General features: G+C 45.5%; 1 protein-coding gene across 4 annotated transcripts; it reads left to right on the top strand.

The window, feature by feature from the left end:
• The first annotated feature begins 376 nt into the window (after positions 1-376).
• prrc2a (proline-rich coiled-coil 2A) lies at positions 377-17932 on the top strand. Of its 4 annotated transcripts, none has more exons than XM_033636375.2 (17): positions 377-510; positions 3704-3855; positions 6330-6507; positions 6646-6742; positions 6873-6954; positions 7062-7205; positions 7684-7925; positions 8522-8610; positions 8754-8905; positions 10021-10123; positions 10211-10400; positions 10614-10706; positions 10938-11490; positions 11646-11911; positions 12131-12437; positions 12531-12753; positions 13743-17932. In XM_033636375.2, the coding sequence occupies exons 2-17, from the start codon at positions 3741-3743 to the stop codon at positions 16792-16794; spliced, it is 5886 nt and encodes a 1961-aa protein (XP_033492266.2). In that variant the 5' UTR covers positions 377-510; positions 3704-3740; the 3' UTR covers positions 16795-17932. The 4 variants fall into 4 exon arrangements, with proteins under 4 accessions (XP_033492266.2, XP_033492263.2, XP_033492267.2 ...); XM_033636372.2 differs by lacking the exon at positions 377-510 and adding an exon at positions 566-706; XM_078175691.1 differs by lacking the exon at positions 377-510 and adding an exon at positions 906-925.
• Positions 17933-19872: the final 1940 nt, after the last annotated feature.

Below are 19872 nucleotides of genomic sequence, written 5' to 3'. Positions count from 1 at the left end.
AAAGCAAAAAACAGAAATTGTGCCATATGTGTGACCTGAGATACCCTCTTTATTTTGGACAACCATGCTCTCTCTGTTATGGATACATTTCTCTGCAGCCTTTGAGTAAGCTTTTCTTTGTTTGCCCAAAACAGAAATATTGCAAAGCATCTTTCATCTTCATACTCATAATACTAATCCCTAATTATTACAGTTCATATTATAGTGGATAAATTGTATTCTTCTGTGAGAACAGTGTATACCTATTAAAATTCACCCTCAATCCATAAGGCCATGAGAATTAAAATATTAACTTTTATTTTATTGTGTTTGTGTGCTTTGGTTTTTTTTTTCTTAAATAAAAGTCGCATTTTTCCTACTGTAACGTTAGGGGTCCCAAACGGCTTCCATCTCACGAAATTACTCAGTAGCCGTTGACGGCTCTTTAGGTGACGGATCGAGTCCAGTATTACAATTTTATTTTCCCCTTTTCATTTATTTTTTGGAATAAAAAAAGGAAAAGGAGTGCAAGTAAGCCGAACACATTCTTTATCTATAAGTACTGCTTGTAGTTAGTTGGTGCGATCTATTGCAAAGACCGTATGTGTTTGACTATGCAGGAGGATAACGCTGCTTAGCTAGCTGGGTCACTTGCTAGAAAGCTACGCGATAGCATAGCTAACCTCATTCTGCGATACAACCTCGAGACAAGTCGGGACAAGACCAGGTCAGTGGCCGGAATATTTTGCATGTTTTATGCAAACACCGATTCGTTAAATTATATTGAGCAAAAATTATCACCATTATTCTTGGACACGGACATAGCTTACCCTAGAGGATGTTTGTGAAGGGGCAGTCTTATTTTTTCTAGCTAATGTTAGGAGGTTGTATTGCTTGTTAGCCTAGCTTGGCTAAGCGGTTAGATAGCGTTTGTCATATCAAAGGGGTGAGTGTAATAGCTTTTGGAATAACTATGATTATATTTATTCACTGGTAATACTGGCTATTAAGTCAGCGTGTTGTTGAAATATGTGATAATGTTTGTTTGCTAACGATCCCCTGTGCGCAGCTAATGTTAGCGGATGAACGTTAGCACAGGCTGTTCGCCTGTAGCTTTAGCTAACACACTGTCAGTTTACGATATGCTGACATTAGTTAATTATTTCAGTGGGTATTTTTCGGAACAGTTAACCCTACTCTGCCCACTTTGACAGCGTCTTTACATATTAACTATATGAAGGCAGTTTGGCTTCGGTAGAAGTATGCTACACAACGGGTTATATTAACGTTAATATGCACCGGGCCTGTTCTCACCGCCATTTTGTTTTGTTCTCCCAATAAAATCTTTTTTTCTGCGTTGTCCTGTGCCTCACACGAACGACAGACGAGCGACAACGTTGATGGAAACGCACAGTCGTGATGTCGGTGTGTGATTGAAAATGTAGCACATTACAGATCCGAGGAGCATGGAGCTAATGTTACCGCAAGGTGTTGGGAATGCATTATGAAACATCAACGCAGTCCCCCTCCCAACGCGAACACCGAGGCCCTGTGTTAGCTGGCTAACATTAGTTAGCGCTGCAATGAAACATCTTTATGCGTCTGTAGCTTCGGCAGTTTGTGGTTTATATATTTGATGTTGATTGCAATTGCCACTGTCGTAGCTACCAGCTGATTTTGCCCAAATGTTGTCACGATTACCGTTAGCTTTAGCTTTACAAGGCCCCTTTGTGGCATACGTTACTGCAGTTATGGCTTGGCAGTGTAGCTGTTGGCCCCCGTTAACGTTAATCCCCATACAACATGTAGTTGACCAGCCATCCCACGACCTAATTTTCTAAATCTCATCTGGCTACAGTGAGGCACGGTGCAGTGCTGCTGCTCGTCATCCTGTTGGTGTGGTGTATTTATTTTCTTCACTGATGTGTGTGTTGTGTAGACATCGTGCGTTTTGTCTGGATTACTAGTGCGCAGTAGTAGGCAGTTGACTTAACATCCGAGTATTTTAGTATTGTTTTGATTGTGGTTTCATATTCATCCCTGTCTGAATCATCGCCACACCACTGTTGCTCACCATATTGCTGGTGTGAGCCTTGTTGTCATCTTTTCAGGTGGACTTGTTATTCTGGTATAGTGAAGAGTGATGGAGCTGTCATAAGTTGAGATGCCACTCATTCTTCTACCTTTCAGTTCTTGATATATCTACTGGTCAGTATTATACAGAAGAGTATAACAGAGCTGTTGCTTGAAGTCTTTGTTCAGCTCTAAAATTGCGCCTCTAGTCATGGACCATGTGAATTGGCCCGCATCATTTCACCACTTCCTTTCGAGTGACTGAGTGAATGAAATGACTAATGTTGTTTGTAGCATAGTAATCTGAGGAGAATTGGCTGTTCTCTGTAATTGTTCCTAATGGGAGTTGGTCGGAGTGGGGGCAGCTGTTTAACCTGCTGGATACAGCCAAATCACTCTGAATTGGACAGATGTCAGCGCTGTGTGTTTTATTGATGTGCAGTAAAGTGAGTTCAAGCTAAAGGCCTGGCAGTTGCCATGGAGCCAAACCTGTCTCAAGGCAAGGCAAAGAAGAATATCATTTATAATGTGTTGCTATAGAGACCATGGTTCAGCTTTATCCCCTTCTTTTGAACAGTGTATCCTGTGATGAGGTGTGGAGTCATCTGCCCACAATAAAGTGTATTTAATTTAATATTTAATTAGATATTGTTAAATTGCTCAGTGTGTAATACCTGCAACACGTGATATTCATTATGCAGTGTTAGATTGCTGAGATTTTTTGAGGATTGGCCAATAACCTAATGAGCCAGAGACATTGAAAGTTGCACCAAATATTTTTAGATGTATGATTTGATGAATATAACCCCTCGGTTGGGTTTCGGTTGGTCAGAAATGTGAGATATTTTCTATTTTAATATTGTCTTGTATGATTATTGCCTTCAGCCACATTACTTTGTTGTTTTGATGTAGAATCTCTATACTGTTAAGTTGTTGCACTTCTGACATCCTTTGAGTTGTTGCCTCGGATGGCCAAAATTTCTTCACTAAGCTGGCAAACACTGAATCCCACAGTTCAACTATAAAATGTCCCAAAATAAGCTTTTAAAGAATGTTTATTGGGGGTAAATGTTTTAATTATGCTGGCATTAATATATTTTTGTAGCTTTCTGTAATGAGTTTAACTTGTAAATGTACATAATGAAAGTGCACAGTGCCAACAGGAAATTTGTTTGGTTTTATTGAGTGCCCTCATGACTTACTGGGTGCATAAGAGAAAAAACATCAGTGTGAAAAACAGGGTGTTATGTATTGCGACATATCTGTGGTTTGTGGACTGATATTTGTTAAAATGAAGGAATATTTCTTCTGTGAGACAGAGGACTAAAAATGTTGTGTGGATCGGCATTTAGTCTTGCTAGCTGGCACACAGGATTGTAGCTGCTGTAACATATTTTCTACACTGTTCTACTATAAGTTACTCTATGGCTGCTTTATTATACCACACACATCTGGCTGTCGGATCCTTTATTTGAAGCTGTAGGGTCACAGCACACATGTTCACGAGGATACTTTGATGTGTGAGAAAGTTTCTGTTCTGCTAGGTGTTTTGAATGCATGCTCGAACAGTCGGCACTTTTACTCTCACTTTCTGTGTATACCTGGTGTCAAATATCTCTGTCTTTGCCTCCTTCTCTCTCTCCCCCCACAGTCTCAGGGCTCACCATACTCAATGAGCGGACAGCGCAATGTCAGAGCGCTCTGGGCAAACTGCAAAGGGGAAGGAAGGCAAAACCAAGTATGCGTCTCTCAACCTGTTTGATACATACAAAGGAAAGAGCCTTGAAACACAAAAGCCTGTTGGTGAGTATCTCAGTTCTGTCACGTCCAAGCATTCATTGTTACAACGTACATCCACTGTACTGGAAATTTGCCTTTCCGTCTTTCTACCCAGGGTATTAGTTTTCAGTATCGCTTGCCTGTCAGGCTCTGTTTACATTCAGCCACTTTTGTTTGGTCACTAAGGGTGTACAACTTGTTTTATAGATCTGCTACACACAGTTGGATTTACCCGTTGGCTGTGTGATTAAAAGTACCTGGCTGTGCTCTGTTTTCTCCTGACACCATGTACCGCAACTTTGATGCATTAGTCTGCTGTCTCCCTAATAGCTCTGGTGCTGATTCTCAGTACAGGAAGTGGATGATGTGCTGCATCTCTAAACTGCCTGTCAAACGGTTTTGCTGATGCTATTCATATTACTCAGGGATCAAGGATATTTACTCATTTATTGGGGCTGTGTAACGGCAAGAATCTGGCAACACTGTACACAATACAGGGATTATGATTCGATAAATTGCAATATATTGTGAAGACAGGGTGACATGTTGCTATATTTTTTAATTTAATTTTAGGAAAACTGTCATAGTATAAAGAACACACAACCATATGCATAAAAAAGTTTGCTTTTTTTCATCCACACAGAACAGTTGGATCTGTCTGTATTTTGTCCTAATTTTATGTTGCCGTCAGGGCTAGGCAGTATCAATATTGTGATATGAGGCTAGATATAATCTCAGAAATTAAATCCTAATATTGTAAGTGTTGTCTTTTCCTGGTTTTAAAGGCTGCATTACAGTAAAGTGGTGTAATTTTCTTAACTTACAAGACTGTTCCAGTTGTTCTATTATTTGCCTTTACCTCCTTAGTTATTATAGCCACATAGCAAAAATCTCACTGCGCAAATGTTTTGTGAAATCACCATCAGTCAACCCTACAAAATTGATTTTGAAATCCATCCATTTTCATCCGCTTATCCAAGGCCGGGTCGCGGGGGCAGCAGGCAGTGATATTGAAATATTTAGTCAAAAATATTGTGATAGTTGATTTTCTCTATATTACCTAGCCCTATACTAGGTTCGAGTCTGGATAAAACAACAAGCGGGTCAGCTCGCAGGTATTGGATAACAATTATATTAAGATAAGATGAAAATTATGATAATTTAATGTTTTAGCATTTTAGTTGTCTGACTACTGAGTTTATGTCGGCTCTGTCTTCTGTGCCAGCTGGAATATTAGAGCTGCTTCAATCAGGTGCATTACTAACAGGCATTTTAACTGTGGAGATGTGCCACTCAGTATAATGAGAAAAAGCAAATAAAATTGTCTTTCCTAAATTACCTTTATTTTGAAATATATTATTTTAGTTTTATGTGTATCAAATGGCCCGAATCCGAATTATTTGTACAGTGCTTGGTTATCATAGGATTTGCTGTTTTGGGTTGGACCGTGGATCCTGTGTCGAAGGGTTGTGTCGGGTTGTGGTACTAGTTGGTCATCGGTGCGGTATTGCACATTGCAGTGCTGGGGTGGGAGCAGGTCTTGAAAATCATATCAGTGCTGACTTGGATCTGTATTTCTATTCATCGCAGTCCCTGTAATGTTCAACCTCATAGCCCTACTTTTTGTGCAGTATGAGCAAAAGAGTGAACATTTGTCTATGTCAGTAAAAACTAAAAGTGCTTTCAGGATTATTTCGGTAAGCATATTAAGAAAATAACATATTGCTAACAAAAATTGATAATATTTTTGATGCAATATCACAAAGTAAAATATTGCAGTTCTTAAATGTGTCAATGTTTTCTTACAGCCCTGTTATTTATAGGCTTTTACACCTGTGAGAGAAAAAAAAATCATTCTCTATTAGAATGTTTCCAATCTTAAATCATACTAAAAGAAATTATGCACGGCCCGGGGGGTGACTGGCTCCCCAGCCTTGACGTGTCAGCTGAGCCTGGGAGCCACTGAGCCTGACCTGAGACAGAGGCTTACTTGTGGACGCTGGTTGACTTCTGTGCCGAGTCCCCAGTCGATGTTTTATTCAGAAGCTCCCCACTAGATCTAAGCAGCTGTCCCCATTTCTAAACTACAGACTTCCCCCTCCTACATAGTGAAGCCATGCACTGCTGTGGTTTCTCAGAGCCTGAAGGAAACAAATGAGGGATTGATATTCAGCACAGCTTCACTTTCCAGAATCTAAAGGCTTTTCCATGCTTCTGTGAGCATCAATATTCTAAAACTTCTCCGTAAACTCTAATTTAAGTGGGTTTGCTGGAGGTTTTAAATAACATCTAGGAGATTTTTTGTAATCCATATTCATCAGAATCACTAGACTGAGACTACCAAGCCTCTAGCCTTGTTGGTTGTTCAGCATCCTAATTGTGTATCTAGCAAACGCCACCCTGTCATCAGGCTGCTCCTTACAGCCAATAGATTTAATTGGTGTCTGGTTTCAGTGGTCCATCTGTGCTAATGACCTTCTTTCTCTTCCCCATATCAGTTCCCCCCCGCCATGGCCTGCAGTCTCTTGGTAAAGTTGCCTCCGCACGGCGTATGCCACCCCCTGCCAACCTGCCCAGTCTGAAGGCAGAGAACAAAGGCAACGATCCCAACGTCTCGCTCGTTCCCAAAGACGGCACAGGATGGGCAAGCAAACAGGAACAAGCGGACCCAAAGAGGTAAGTAACCCCACTGTAGTTACTACATTTGGCAGGGGAAAAAATCACCTTGATGTTTTTCTTTTGCTGGAGCCGACTTCTGTAATATCTCTGTAATATATCTATATCTATAGTTTGTGACTTTTTTCTTTCTCTCAGTACCGATGCATCGTCAGCAGCGCAGCCGGAATCGCAGCAGCCTGTGGCTACACCGACACCTGCACAGACCCGCCCGAGAACCCCGCCAGCTTCAGAGGTACAGACCATCCCAGTAACATGAATGCAAAGTCATAGTCTTAGTTGATACTGTGCATGGATATTTATGGTGGCCATAGTTGACATGTATCATATGGTGTTTTTCTGTGTTTGTGTGTGTTCCCCCTTAGGCTCTGGCCCCAACTTCAACCCAGGCCGTAGGGGCAAGGTCCTGGGCACAGGCCAGTGTTACACATGGAACACAAGGGGATGGTGAGTCTTGCTTTTTGTATTCGCCTCAGAAGAAATAAGCTGGAATAAGGTGGGAATAAGCTTTCCATTATGCATGCACGTTGACACCTTGTCTCCCCTTTCTGCAGGTGGAAAGGCATCAAACCTACCATCGCCATTCTCTCGCGAGGAATTTCCCACCCTGCAGGCGGCTGGCGACCAGGACAAAGCTGGCAGAGAACAGGGCACTGCAGATCAGTGGTATGGGCCCGGACCAAGCCTCCGCCCCCAGAGTGAGTGATGCCCTCTAAGTCTCCAGTAATTGATCAACCAGTCATTTCATGAAGTCAGTGGTGATGGGAAAACTTCTCTCACAGGATTGTTTATGGTGTGGAGTGGTTCAGTTTATAACAGGGCAGCTGAGCAAAAAGTCAATGAACTTTTTTTCCCCCTATTAATTCTTCCTTTGTATTTTATAATTGTTATAAATGCATTACAAGAGTTTATCTTTATGCTTCAGTTTCTGTTGCTATGGGCTTGCAAACACCAAATTTATCTAGTGAATGAGGCAAAACAAAATAGTTCCTCATTAATTAATATAAAATTACATAACAAAACTCATATCTATTCATATTAAGTATTTCAGTCATGGGTCTTAGTTTAAATGATGTGCCATATTTCAACAGTAATGGCTCTGAACCTCTGACCTTATTCCATTAAAGCCCATAAACCATACTGACCGCTCTGTCCTCTCCTGTGTTCTGTCCTCAGACGTTACAAGTTGGCGGGACGGTGGGGGCCGAGCCCTGGCGCCCACCCTGTCTGGGGAGGGGGCAGCGGAGGGTGGCACTTGTGGGGCTCTGGTGATGGATGGGGCAGCTGGGGTCCCCCCTCCGAGCTCTCAGTCCCACGGGCCACCTAGGAACCCTCCCGCAGGCAGCCCCGCCTTGCCCCTGCCCCAGCCCCCTGTGGGGCCTGGGTTCCCACAATACCGAGGGATCATGCCTCCCTTCGTAAGTTATCCTCTTGTTTTCTTTTTCCAACTGCTCTGCAACACATTTGCAGGGCCCATTTAAATGATGTAACATTTTTCTGCAGATGGAGTGCAGAATTGAGTTGTGCTGCACTTTTTTCCATCACATTTATTTGAAATTTGCTTCCTGTATACATTGAAGGAACTGTATGGGACATTCAGCGCATATTTATGATTCAGGGTCTGAGGTCCTAGTATCCTGACAGTTCTCAACATGGAGGTTGCTGAGCCAGCACCTACAGCTAACAGTGCTAACTGAATAAACAGCGCTATCAACAGCAACAGTGCTTACAGAGCTAATATTGTTACCTGGGGGGGAACCAAAGGGTGGGTGCTACGCTCCTGCAACAACACTCTCCTGTTATCAGCAGGACTACTGTATGAGCACAGTGCAGAGTGGTAGCGATGAGCTAACCAGTGGGACTCACTTACAGGAACTCGCATACACTGATAAGCACGTGCGGACAGTCTACCACAACAACCCACAGGGAACCTAGAATTGCAACACACTCAGAGGAAGGTGACTTGATTCTCTGCTCAGGACCTCACTAAAGGCTGTCTTTTTTTCCTTCATAGATGTATTCTCCCTACCTGCCCTTCCCGGCCCCCTATGGCCCTCAGGGGCCCTACAGGTACCCAGCACCTGGGGAAGGGCCTGCTCCAAGGTATTTTGTTTGCCAAAATCAGTTGTAAAGCTACTATTGAGCAACTTTGCGGCATATTATTTACCTGGTCCTCTATTTCGGATTAAATCCCAGTTTTGTATTTTTGATACATCACTTTAAAAGAATCTCCTCCTCTCTGTCAGGTTCTCTCGTGGGCAGGCTGGTCCTGACAGCAGGCCTCAGGGCGGCCCACGTGACACAGGTGGAGATATGGTGAAGCGACCCTCTATCCTGAAACAGGATGACCTGAAGGAGCTGGACGAGCTGGACCACGACGGAGACGAGGGTTGGGCAGGTAAACCAAACCAAAAAAAAAAAATACGCTCTTTCACAGATATACATTAACATGTAATGTTTTGGCTGTGGAAAACCTGTTCTAATTGGTTTTGATTTTCAAATGTATGACAAAACAAGAGTTCCTTTCTGGATCATGAGTGGTTCACATTTCAGAAAAACGAAGAAGGAAAAATGACAAATATCTGTAAGCACTGGTAAACACGTCTAGAGTCATGTAGAATGAAGAAAAGTATAGAAATAAATGAGCAAACACTAAACACTTTTATTGTCTTTTCTTACACAAAGGGAATTTTAAATTACATTTAATGCACACAACAGATTTAATAAAGAAGGAATTCGTCGTATTGTATTTCAATCTTTGTTGAAGACTAGTTGTGTTTTTAAATGTGAGACATTTAGATTGAATTAAAATTGAATTTGTACTTAGAGTGAAACATTTTTAGTCAGTTCAGTCCTGCTGTAGTGAACTTAGTCTGGCAAGACCATCCTGACAACGTGAGCTCAACACTTTGTTTCGTTCTGTGTATCAGTCTGGCCCCGCTGCTGCCCCATACACATTCCAGAAATTAAAAGGTGAGTACTCCTGCCCACTGAAAGTGTTTGGGGTGGCAGTGGAGCCAGAGTGATGCAGTGGAGCCAGAGTGATAGAGAGAGCGAAACAGAATATTGAGCGCACATCATCAGGATGGTCTTACCAGGATATAGTGAACTAGCACTGTAGAGGCTTTCATTTTTGTTGTGGTACATGGGAGTGTCCGGCCCCATTTTAATACAGACATTAAAGTGTAAGTCAACATATTTCATGTTGATTTAGTGCTTGTGCTGCTAAATGATTAAGGAGGTAATGACATAGTGGTAGCCAGTCAGATTGATGCTTTCTGATGTTGCAGATGTTACTACATATCATATTTCCTGCTGGTCCAAGCAGAGGTGTTCCAGTCATTACAATCTGCTCAGACGAGGAGCCAGAGGGTGGGGGTGGTGGTAGTGGTGGAGGATCAGGTTTATCAAAGTGGAGGATGATGAGTAATGTGCAAATGCACTGAGTGGATGTTTGATACAAATGTGATTCTGATGTTTTCCTGTCCTTATTTTTGTTTTTTTCTTTAACAGGGGCTCATGAGGAGATTGATTACTCCGCCAAGTTGAAGTTCAGTGATGATGAAGGAGATGAAGAGGGGGAAGAGGAGAGAACTGAGAGCAAGAATGACTTGCGGTATGCAACAAAATTCATTCAGCATGTGATCACTTCAAATTATGACAACGGGGTTTTTTTTGGCTCACACTTGTGTGTTTTCCTCAGTGAGCAGCAGAGGTCCCAGGATGCCCCTGCTGCAACCCCTCGCTCTCGAGCCTCGGACAGCGGTGGAGACACACGCCGCACTCCTCCCTCTAACGCTGACAATGGCCCCCAACCCCCCTCCAGCAAGCCAGGATGGGCCGAGGAGGGAGGCAGTGGCTGGGGGAGCCAGGGAGCACCATCCAACTACCAGGTACCATGCTGACCAGTAGCATCAAGTTGTCTCCAAGACAGGCTGTACTCAAGCGTAGAAAAGATTTAAAGTTCAAATTTATAACACAGGACAATTTGGGCATTCTGTTCAGCAAAGAATTATTTGTGGGCAGTGGTGTGTTAGTGTGTGTGTGTTTTTGTCAGAGTAGATAATTGTTGTGGAGCATGGCTAACTGAGTCTACCTGTATACAGGGGCGCAGGCCTGGATTGGGTGGTCCCCGGGAGCAGCCCTCCCCCCCACCTGGGCCGCTCCTTGGACAAGGGCCTTACTCCTTTTACCGACAGGTAGCCATCCGGATAGGTCCTCATAGACAAGTCATTTCTATCATTATCTCATCCACCGCCCCAGGTTTTATAAATAAGTCATCTTCAGTTTTGAGTTTGCGTTTTTCCTCTTGAGTTTGTTTCGGTTGATTATAATCATTTGTAGATCATTTTCTCAACAAGATTGCAGTTTTTTCATCTAGAGAGTTGAAAACTTCATAATAGAGCTTTCTACATTTTCCAACTGTTAAGGACCGGCCCCACAACCAAGGTGCCTCTCAAGGCCCGGGGAAACCTGTCCCCGCCCAGCTTCAGCCAGCAGCAGGAGGCCCTTCTCCTCCTGCACAGCCAGGCCTGCTGGTTCCCGGACCCCAGGACAATGATGAGGATGAGACTTGGCGTCAGCGCAGGAAGCAGTCCTCCACTGAGATCTCTGCCGCTGTGGAGCGAGCACGTCGCCGCCGTGAGGAGGAGGAACGTAGGATGGAGGAGGAGAGACGCGCAGCCTGTGCAGAGAAGCTGAAGAGGCTGGATGAGAAGCAGCAACAGCAGCAGGGCAGCAACATGGGAGGTGGTGGTAGCAGTAGTATAAGCCCCAGCCTTGATGGAAACTCTACAGCTGCCACAGCAGGCAGTCCTAGTCCATCTATTTCAGCCTCTGCCTCCTCGCCCAACATCAGCCAGCCCCCATCCCCCTGTGTGGACCCTGAAGAACCTCCAGCGCTGGTTGTGCAGCCGGGGTCCAGTCCTGGAGTCGGTGACCGACAGCGAGCCAGCAGCAACAGCAGCTATGACTCCAGTGCAGGTGAGTTTCTCAGGTAGACGAAATCAGTGGTGACTGGTCTGAATAATTTGTATCACTAATGTGGTCTGATGTGTTTAATATGGCAGTTCAGATAAAGCCTCCACCTTTTGATTATATCCGCTGATTCAACCCTACAACCTTCTCTCTTGGTTCAGAAGCCCAACAGTGTTCCCAGCCAGCTGTGTCACAGCCACCGCAGCCACCGCAGCCCACGCTCGACGTACCTTTACCAGGAGAAAATAAGGAAGAGACCATGGCCAGTCAGCACATTCGTGCAGGAAGTGGAGGTGAAAGAGGAGTCGACCCAGTGAAGATTGAGAGTATCGGAGGGGGAGCAGGTCGTCAAACTGGTGGTCCCCCTGGCCAGGGTTACTCCAAGTATCAGAAGTCTCTTCCACCTCGGTTCCAGAGGCAGCAGCAGGTTAGGTTTTATACTTGTCTGTTGTCTTAAATACAGATATTGCTTGAATGGTTGTAGCATTTCTAGATGAGTGTGGCTTGCGTATTTTATTCTGAGACAAAAAACTTGGGAGCTGCTATTTTGCTTCCAAAACTGGCATGCCTTCATAGATATGTTGAATATTTCTGTTCTTAAACACCTGGTTGCTATAGTTTCCATTTCACATTTATTTCTTTTTAGGAGCAGCTCCTGAAGCAGCAGCAGCAGTGGCAGCAGCAACAACAGCAGCAGCACAGCCAGGCATCTCAAAGTCAGCTGTCCCCTCAGCCCCAGGCTCCGCAGGGTCCTTCACCGGGTTCAACACCCCAGCCGGGGCCTGGACCCAAGCAGGGTGGACCCATGTATCAACCCAGCAATATGGTCCGACCCCCACCCCTGCCAATGAATTTTGATCCTCGCTGGATGATGATGCCCTACATGGACCCCCGTATGATGCAGGGCCGCCCTCCACCTATGGACTACTATTCAGCGGGCATGCATCCCTCAGGTGAGTGGATGTGACCCGAGTAAACCATACGCCTTGTTTTGTGAAAGTATCTCTTAAGATATTTTCTTAAAGAAGAATTCTTTACTATTGCAGGGCTCATTGGGCGTGAGCGGTCTGATTCGGGGGGATCTGGTTCAGATCCCTTTGACAGGCAGCAACAGCATCCGGGGCATCCTCACCGTGGGACCCCCCCTATGGATCCTAAGCTGGCCTGGGGGCAGGAGGTATTCCCTGGCGGAGGGGAGGGCCGTGGGCTAACATCGCCTCTCAGGCAGAAGCAAGCATTGGAGGATGATGATGTGGCCAAAGGGCCCAGGTACGGATACACTCGTCAGTTTTGGGGATAAAAAGGGAACCTGTTACACTTATTTTCAGGTTCATACTTGTATTTTGGGTTTCTACTAGAACATGTTTACATGCTTTAATGGTCAAACAACATTTTATTTTCCTCATGCAGTCGGTGTTGGAACACTTGTATTCACCCTGTCTGAAATGCACAGTTTTACTGCCTGTCTCGTAACCCCCTCTCCTGAAAATGCCCAGGGTGCTCCGAATGGTCAGCGTGTCTGGGTCTTCCACGTCTCAGTCTATCTTCACTGTCAATGCAGCTGGGAAATGACTCTAATGGAGGACAGCGGCACTTCATACCATAAAAAAAATCAATAATAAATGCTTTTAAACCCAACTCTGTTCTAGAAATATGATCCAAAATCTGTGAGAAATGGACAACATTGCTGACGTGAACATGTAGCTACATGTAGCGGGGTAGGCTACGTAATGTAAACAGTTGCAGCAACATGCCTGGAGCAGATAACCATATGAAGAAATCTGTCACAAGCTAATGTCAGTTTGTCTCGAAAGAAGAAGAAAAACATTGAAAACAGTGTTCAGAACGATCTGAAGCCTATGGTTTTTGCTCACGGGGATTACTTTCACATAGTGGGTTTCCTTCAGGTTTAACATATTCAGGTGAATAAAAAACATTTTTTGGATTTTTAACTCTTAAAATTCTACTATATAATTTGAGTTTTACTTTCTCTTGTCTTAGTATTTCTGCCCTAGGTTGTTTGCTACAACAACTATTATATGTACTGAGAACAATGTTAGAAGTTGTCTACAGGTGGTATTTGTTTTCAGGGCTGTTTAATTGCTTTAGATTGTACAGGTGTTTCTGATACTGTGTCCAAGCTCCACATACTGTTCTCATAATACTCAAGGTGTCAGTGGGGAAAAAAGTTATTTTGAACTGTTCCTTTAATTTAATTGATTAATTTAGTGTTTTTTATTCTTTCTCCTTTGTTTTAGGAGCGACACCCCTCCACACCGCATGCGAGAGGGTGGATTGGGACCCATTCAGCAGCCCAGCTCCACCTCTGGGACATCCAACCAGACTCCACCTCCAGTTGGCACTCAGGTTGGGACCCAGGGTGGTGGCCACCACCCTCATCACTACATGAGTGGCCGGAGCAACTACAGCAACTTCCCTGAGCAGGGTGGGAGGATGCATCCCCACCAGCAGCAGCAGCAGCAGAGGGCGGAGAGAGGAAATCAGCCGCATAGCTACACCCACCAGGATGATGGGCCTCCACGAGGGTCTCAGCAGGGACAGATATGGGGAGCTCCACACCCTCACTATGATCGCAACGGTCGTGCTGATCACCCTCCTGTTGAGAGCAACTCTCATCTCCACCACCATCATAGCCACCACCCTCAGCAGCCTCACTTCCCTCTCCACCCCCATAAGCCAGAGAGCACCCGAGACAGGGTTGTTGAGGCCGCTGGTAAGAAGACAGACTCTTCTCCCCCAATTCACCAACCTTCTCTGTCATCCTCCTGCTCCTCCTCCTCCTCCTCCTCTGCCAGGGAAGATGGGAATGTCAAAGTTGCCCTGCATCATCACCCATCACAGAGAGAGGGTGAGGCTGGTGTCGGGCACAGTCATGGTGAAAGAGGCAACAGTGGCAGTGCTGGCAGTAGCAGTCATGTGAAACAGGAGAAAACAGGCCCGGCATACGCTCCTCATTCCTCATTGACCTCGAGCCCACCTCCCTCTCAACATGGCAGTCATACACAGCAACAGCAGCACCCCCATCCTAAATCAAACCAAAGAGGGGGGCGGGAGCACAAGACAGAGACCCAGTGGGGCCCCCGTCCTGGCAGCAGCAATACAGGTGGGGGGTCCTCTCATGGTAGGAGGGCCAACAATGCAGGAGGTGGGAACAACCCCCGTGGAGGGGAGGATTCCTCCAACACTTCATCAGACCACAAACCTTCCAACCAGACCGGAGGCAGCAATGCCAACAAGAGGGCTGGCCCCATTAAGAAGCCAGTACCAAAGGAGATGAAGAGGGACGGAGGGGAGGCTGAAGGAGGAGAAAAACCAAGCTTTGGGAAAGATAAAGAGAAAGATGGTGGCCAGCCAGCCTCCATGAAACAGGAAGCCTCCTCCACCTCCCAGAATACATCAGCTCCATCTAAAGATGAGTCAGCCCAGACAGCCAAACCCAGGAATGGAGGAAAAGAACGGTCCTCTGGTGGAGGTGGGGGCGGGTCTGGTAGAGGGCCCAAAGATGTGGACACCAATTTGGGATTTTCAGGGTCCTCCTCCAGGAGGGACAGGGACCGCTCCTTTGAGAGAGGAGGCGGCACCTCCCACCACCATGGAGTCCCCGCCAAAGGCAACAGAGCCAGTCGTGGACGTGGGGGGGAGTTCTACGGGCGTGGCCGGGGTTACCGGGGCACCTACACAGCTGCTGCTGGGCCCGCTGGTGCCAGTCGGGGAAGAATGGGTGGAAGGAGCGGCAGAGATTACCGCTCATCTGTTGGCACTGGCCACCACCATGATTCCAAGGGCGAAGGGGGCGGTGGCAGGCACGGTCAGGATCGGTCCCAGCATAACCCAGCCAGGGCCAGGAACCGAAGTGAAACCCGCAGTGAGGGTTCAGAGTATGAGGAAATCCCCAAGAGAAGGAGGGAGAGAGGTTCAGAGACTGGCAGTGAGAGTGGTGCAAGTGACCTTGGTCATTCAGACAAGGAGGACCACCAGAAACCCAATACTAAGAATGGCCCTGATAATGCCACCACCACTGGCAGCAGCAACATGCCATCTGCGCCACCCAGAGGTTCCCAGGCCCGGGTCTTCACCCCCAGGGGTGTGCCCTCTAGGAGGGGAAGAGGTGGAGGTAGTGGAGGTGGAAACATCTACAGAAGTGGTGGCAATGTTGGAGGACCACCAGGGGGACACAGAGTTGGACCCACCTCAGCCTCTCATGGTGGGTCCTCCAAGTCAGCAGGCTCAGCCCGAAAGCAGCAAGGCCCGCCTCAAACCTCTGGGCCCAAAGACTTGGGCAGGGGGGGGAATGGAGGAGAGAAGAAAGACAAGATAGCTGATGCAAGTCAAACTCAAAGTCAGGGGTCCAATCCCCCTCAGTCGTCTTTGCCCGCTGCAACTCCTGCCACTTTAAGTTCCACTGAAAATGGAGGCGTTGTAACCCAGCAAGCGTCAACAAACCCTATGGCAAACTCTGGAGGGCCAAACGCACTCCCTCTTCCCACAAACCGTGGGTTCCCTCCCAGCGGGTTTGAGCGACCACCTAGACGTCGCCGTCACGGGCGGTCCCAGCACCAGCAGGACAAGCCCCCCCGCTTCCGGAGACTGAAGGAGCGAGAGAATGCCGCACGCATCAACGGAGGAGTGGGGGTCATCGGGGGAGGAAGGCCCTCCTCTCCTTCCCTGAATTCAGTTCAGGACAGTAACGGAGCCCCCATCTCTGCTCCTGTGACGGCCAACGCCCAAAATGCTAACCACAACCCCACACTAACAACCAACAATAACAGTGGTGGCGGGCATCTAAGCAATGCAAATAGTCACCACCATCACCACTACAACCAGGGCAACGCTGGGCAGACCCACCCCCAGCACCACCACAGCCATGGAGCAAAGTCCCCCGACTTCACCAACCAGAACTCGGACCAGGCCAACGAGGAGTGGGAGACTGCCTCTGAGAGCAGCGACTTCACAGAGTTCAGAGACAGGGAGGGAGGAGGAGGAGGGAAGTCCTACTCTTCTCATCATCCCCACCACCTGGGAAGGGGTGGAGGGGGCGGCGGAGGTGGAGGTGTCGTTGACCGCGACATGACAGGAAAAGAGCCCTCGGCGAATAAAAGAAGCTTCTCAAGCCAGCGTCCTGGCATGGAGCGACAGAACCGGAGGGTCAACCCTGGAGGAGGTGGAGGCGGAGGGGGAGGAAGAGGCCCACGAGGCCCTCCTGGTGGTGGCTCTGGTGGCCCCGGTAATGGAGGTGGCAACCGCGGGGAGAAGCGTGGCAACTGGCCCTCCCCGAAAAATAGGAAGTGATGAAAGAATTCAGAACATTTCAGATGAACCCCACTCTCATTAAAACCATCCTCCTACATCTTAATACCTTTTTGATAATTACTTCATGGCTTATCTGTTGGCATCCCTAAACATATTAGCGCATTGTACAGTAAATGGAGATGGTATTCACCTTCACTCTAGTGCCCCCACCCAACCTCCATCCCGGTCACCTCTCTCCCTTTGCATCAATCTACTATCTACCGTCCGTTATTGTAAATTTCTCCGTTTGTTCCGTCTTGCTCTCCGTTCAGTTGTGCCCCCCCCCTCTCCCCCTTTACCCCCCCCCCCCCCCCCAAAAGATTCTCACCCCAGTTGGATTTGAAAAGCATGTGGTTCTGCAAATGGGAGGTGCACGTCGTTTTGACAGAAGACATTCACACAGAGCTCCACACACACACTCGCATATACAAGCACAAATATGACATCTCTACAAACAACACGGAACACATGTGGTCATGTGGGTTGGAAAATGGAAAAAAAAAAGTGGGATTAAAATTGGCAAAAATGTTTGGATTGGGCTAACTTTTATATTTATGTACCTGTGTATATTTCTACCACACTTTGGCCTTGGGTGGTATTCAGTAGTGCAGTTCTGCATTACTTCCCTCACAAAGGGAAAGAGTGCAGCTTCATCTTTTAACGAGAACAATGTACCATAAGATGTTTTCTCTGTGTCTTTTTTTTTTGAGTTTGAGCCTCTGGGAAATGTTAGGGGTGTGTGTTTTTCTTCTAAAAAGCAGGTCATTAAAAATACCTTTTACTAAATTCCCCAGCTCCTCCTTTTGCTGACTTTTTGGTCTCCTGCAAACTACATCTCTGATTACTGTGATAAGATCCATTCAACTACTACTGCTCAGTGCTCATCTACACTTTGCATTGATCACATTGATTTGTCTTGATATCAATGTCTCTGCTGCTTGTTCAGATAGATGGTGTGATTTTTATTTTCTCTCCCTCTCCCTAAGTTGTTGACCTGCTTTGACATTTCATTAGCTTTTGGTTTTTTGGGAAATAAAGGCTTTTTCAGCCTCGTCGTAGCATCCTTCTCCTTACCTGCAAAAAGCTCTGCATAAATTTTCCCAAAGTTTTACTCCCTCTCTCATTTGTGAGTTTTGTTTACCCTATGAAGACTGTATTGATAGCTTGATGGCTTTATTTTAACAACCATTATTTCCTCAGCGACTTGCATTTTTATGGAAATATTTATCTCTCTGAAGATGATCGATCTTCTCGGGGGGAAATGTGTTAAATAAAAATGTAGGTCATGATAGACTAAAGAAAAAACTTTCATAAAAATTGTTTATGCTTCAGTAGGTAATTGAATATGTTAAGCACTCCTTGTCGTATAAGAAAAACCCATGGTTGCTGTTTTATTTTTTCTTTGTGTTTGTTTTTGGGCAAGTTACATGTGATGCAACAGGACAGGTACTCTGTCTGGGCCCAGAGTACAGAGCTAGAGTATTGTACTATTACACCCCCCTTTCTCTCTGTGCTCTTGTGGAGACTCCTCACACCAAGAAAGGACTACTACCAAGAGCTCCTTGTCTGAGGAAGTATTTTTCAAAGCGCGTGTTCTTCGGGATGGCTGTTTCAGTACACGGTGGCGACCAGAAGCCCAAACTAATTAAGTTCAGGACAATGCTGACAAGGTGTCAACGCGAGTCACCTCCTTTCACTGTTTCCAAGATTTCACTCGCAGCAAATAGTGCCGACCCGGAGTGTTGAGGAAATATTGGATTGATGTAGGATTACACTTGTAGTTTGTATCATACATAAAAAGACATAAAATGGCACACGGAGACGACATCCAAGATGAACTAAAAATCGATTCATGCATCAATTCTGTCACTGCTGTAAGTTGGGGTTTGTTTGTTTACTGACAACAGTTTGAAGATCGTCTCTGGGATGTTGTGAGTAGGGCATTTGATGACTCGTGTACATGTGTGCGTGCTTGTGTGTGTGTGGCATGTGTGCATTTATTGGTGTTTGTGTAATAACTCGGGGAAGGGGTGGGGGACCAGAGGGGGTAACATGAATGGCAAGCACTTTCTGCCTTGTTTGCCCACACTTGATTTAACCGATATTATTAAGACAATTCTACTGTTTTCTTAAATACATCCGCATATATACATCCAGCTGTGTGTATATGTTCAAAGAACATGCAATGGAGAAATCACCCTTTATTTTGTGTGTGCGTGTGTGTGTAATTTAATCATACATTCTTCAGCAGGCAAGCGAAGTTGGACATATTTTATTTTTCTCACCTCTAAGCATGAACACACGCCCATGGGTGCAGCTTGCCTTGCCTGTTACTGGTTTATACATTGATAGCTGTACACTTAACACTGGCTCAAAGAGTCCTTCATCCCTCCTTAACTCTTAATGTTGATGTGCGAATTATTTTATGTACCCATGTTAAAAGAAAACAAAAGTAGTGTATTCCAGACAAAAAAAAAAAAACATACTCAAAGATTGTACTATGTTTCCAGCATTACCAAGGTACCTGGAGTGGTTCAAACTGTTTTTTAGCATTTATGGTTTTATTAATGGAACCGTAATATACACACATGTATGTATATTGGTATGTATCTAAGTTTTGTCTACCCCAACTTACATTCCCACAAACAAAATGTTGCCATTTTTAGTTCAAGGGAGCAATGTACAAGCAGAGAAGTGTCTTATTATAATAAAGTTATACAGAGAAGGCAAAGTTAAATAAACTACTTTTGATTTAATGGAAAATGTCAGCGCATGTCTCATTTTTCTTGGAATATTGTGACAAAAATACTTGAGCAAGCTTAAATACTTTTGTCGCTGCATGTCACAGCAGGAAAATCATAGGTGTAACTAATAATTATGATGGTGTTACTCTATGTGCTGAAGGTGTGTCGACATACCAGTGAGCCAACATCATAGGAATGCAGTCAGAATTAATGTTATTACTTAAACCAGTGTTAATGAAAATGAAAGGACTCTTATTTGTATACTTAGTGATAGAGCAGTCTTGAAATGTCTCCATGCCACTGGCCTGTGTTAAAATGGTATAAAGAAATCAAA

This window comes from Epinephelus lanceolatus, chromosome 16 (genome assembly GCF_041903045.1).
Source record: "Epinephelus lanceolatus isolate andai-2023 chromosome 16, ASM4190304v1, whole genome shotgun sequence".
NCBI lineage: Eukaryota > Metazoa > Chordata > Actinopteri > Perciformes > Serranidae > Epinephelus > Epinephelus lanceolatus.
The sequence above is the reverse complement of the archived record's forward strand: the minus strand, read 5'-3'. Positions and strand labels throughout refer to the sequence as shown.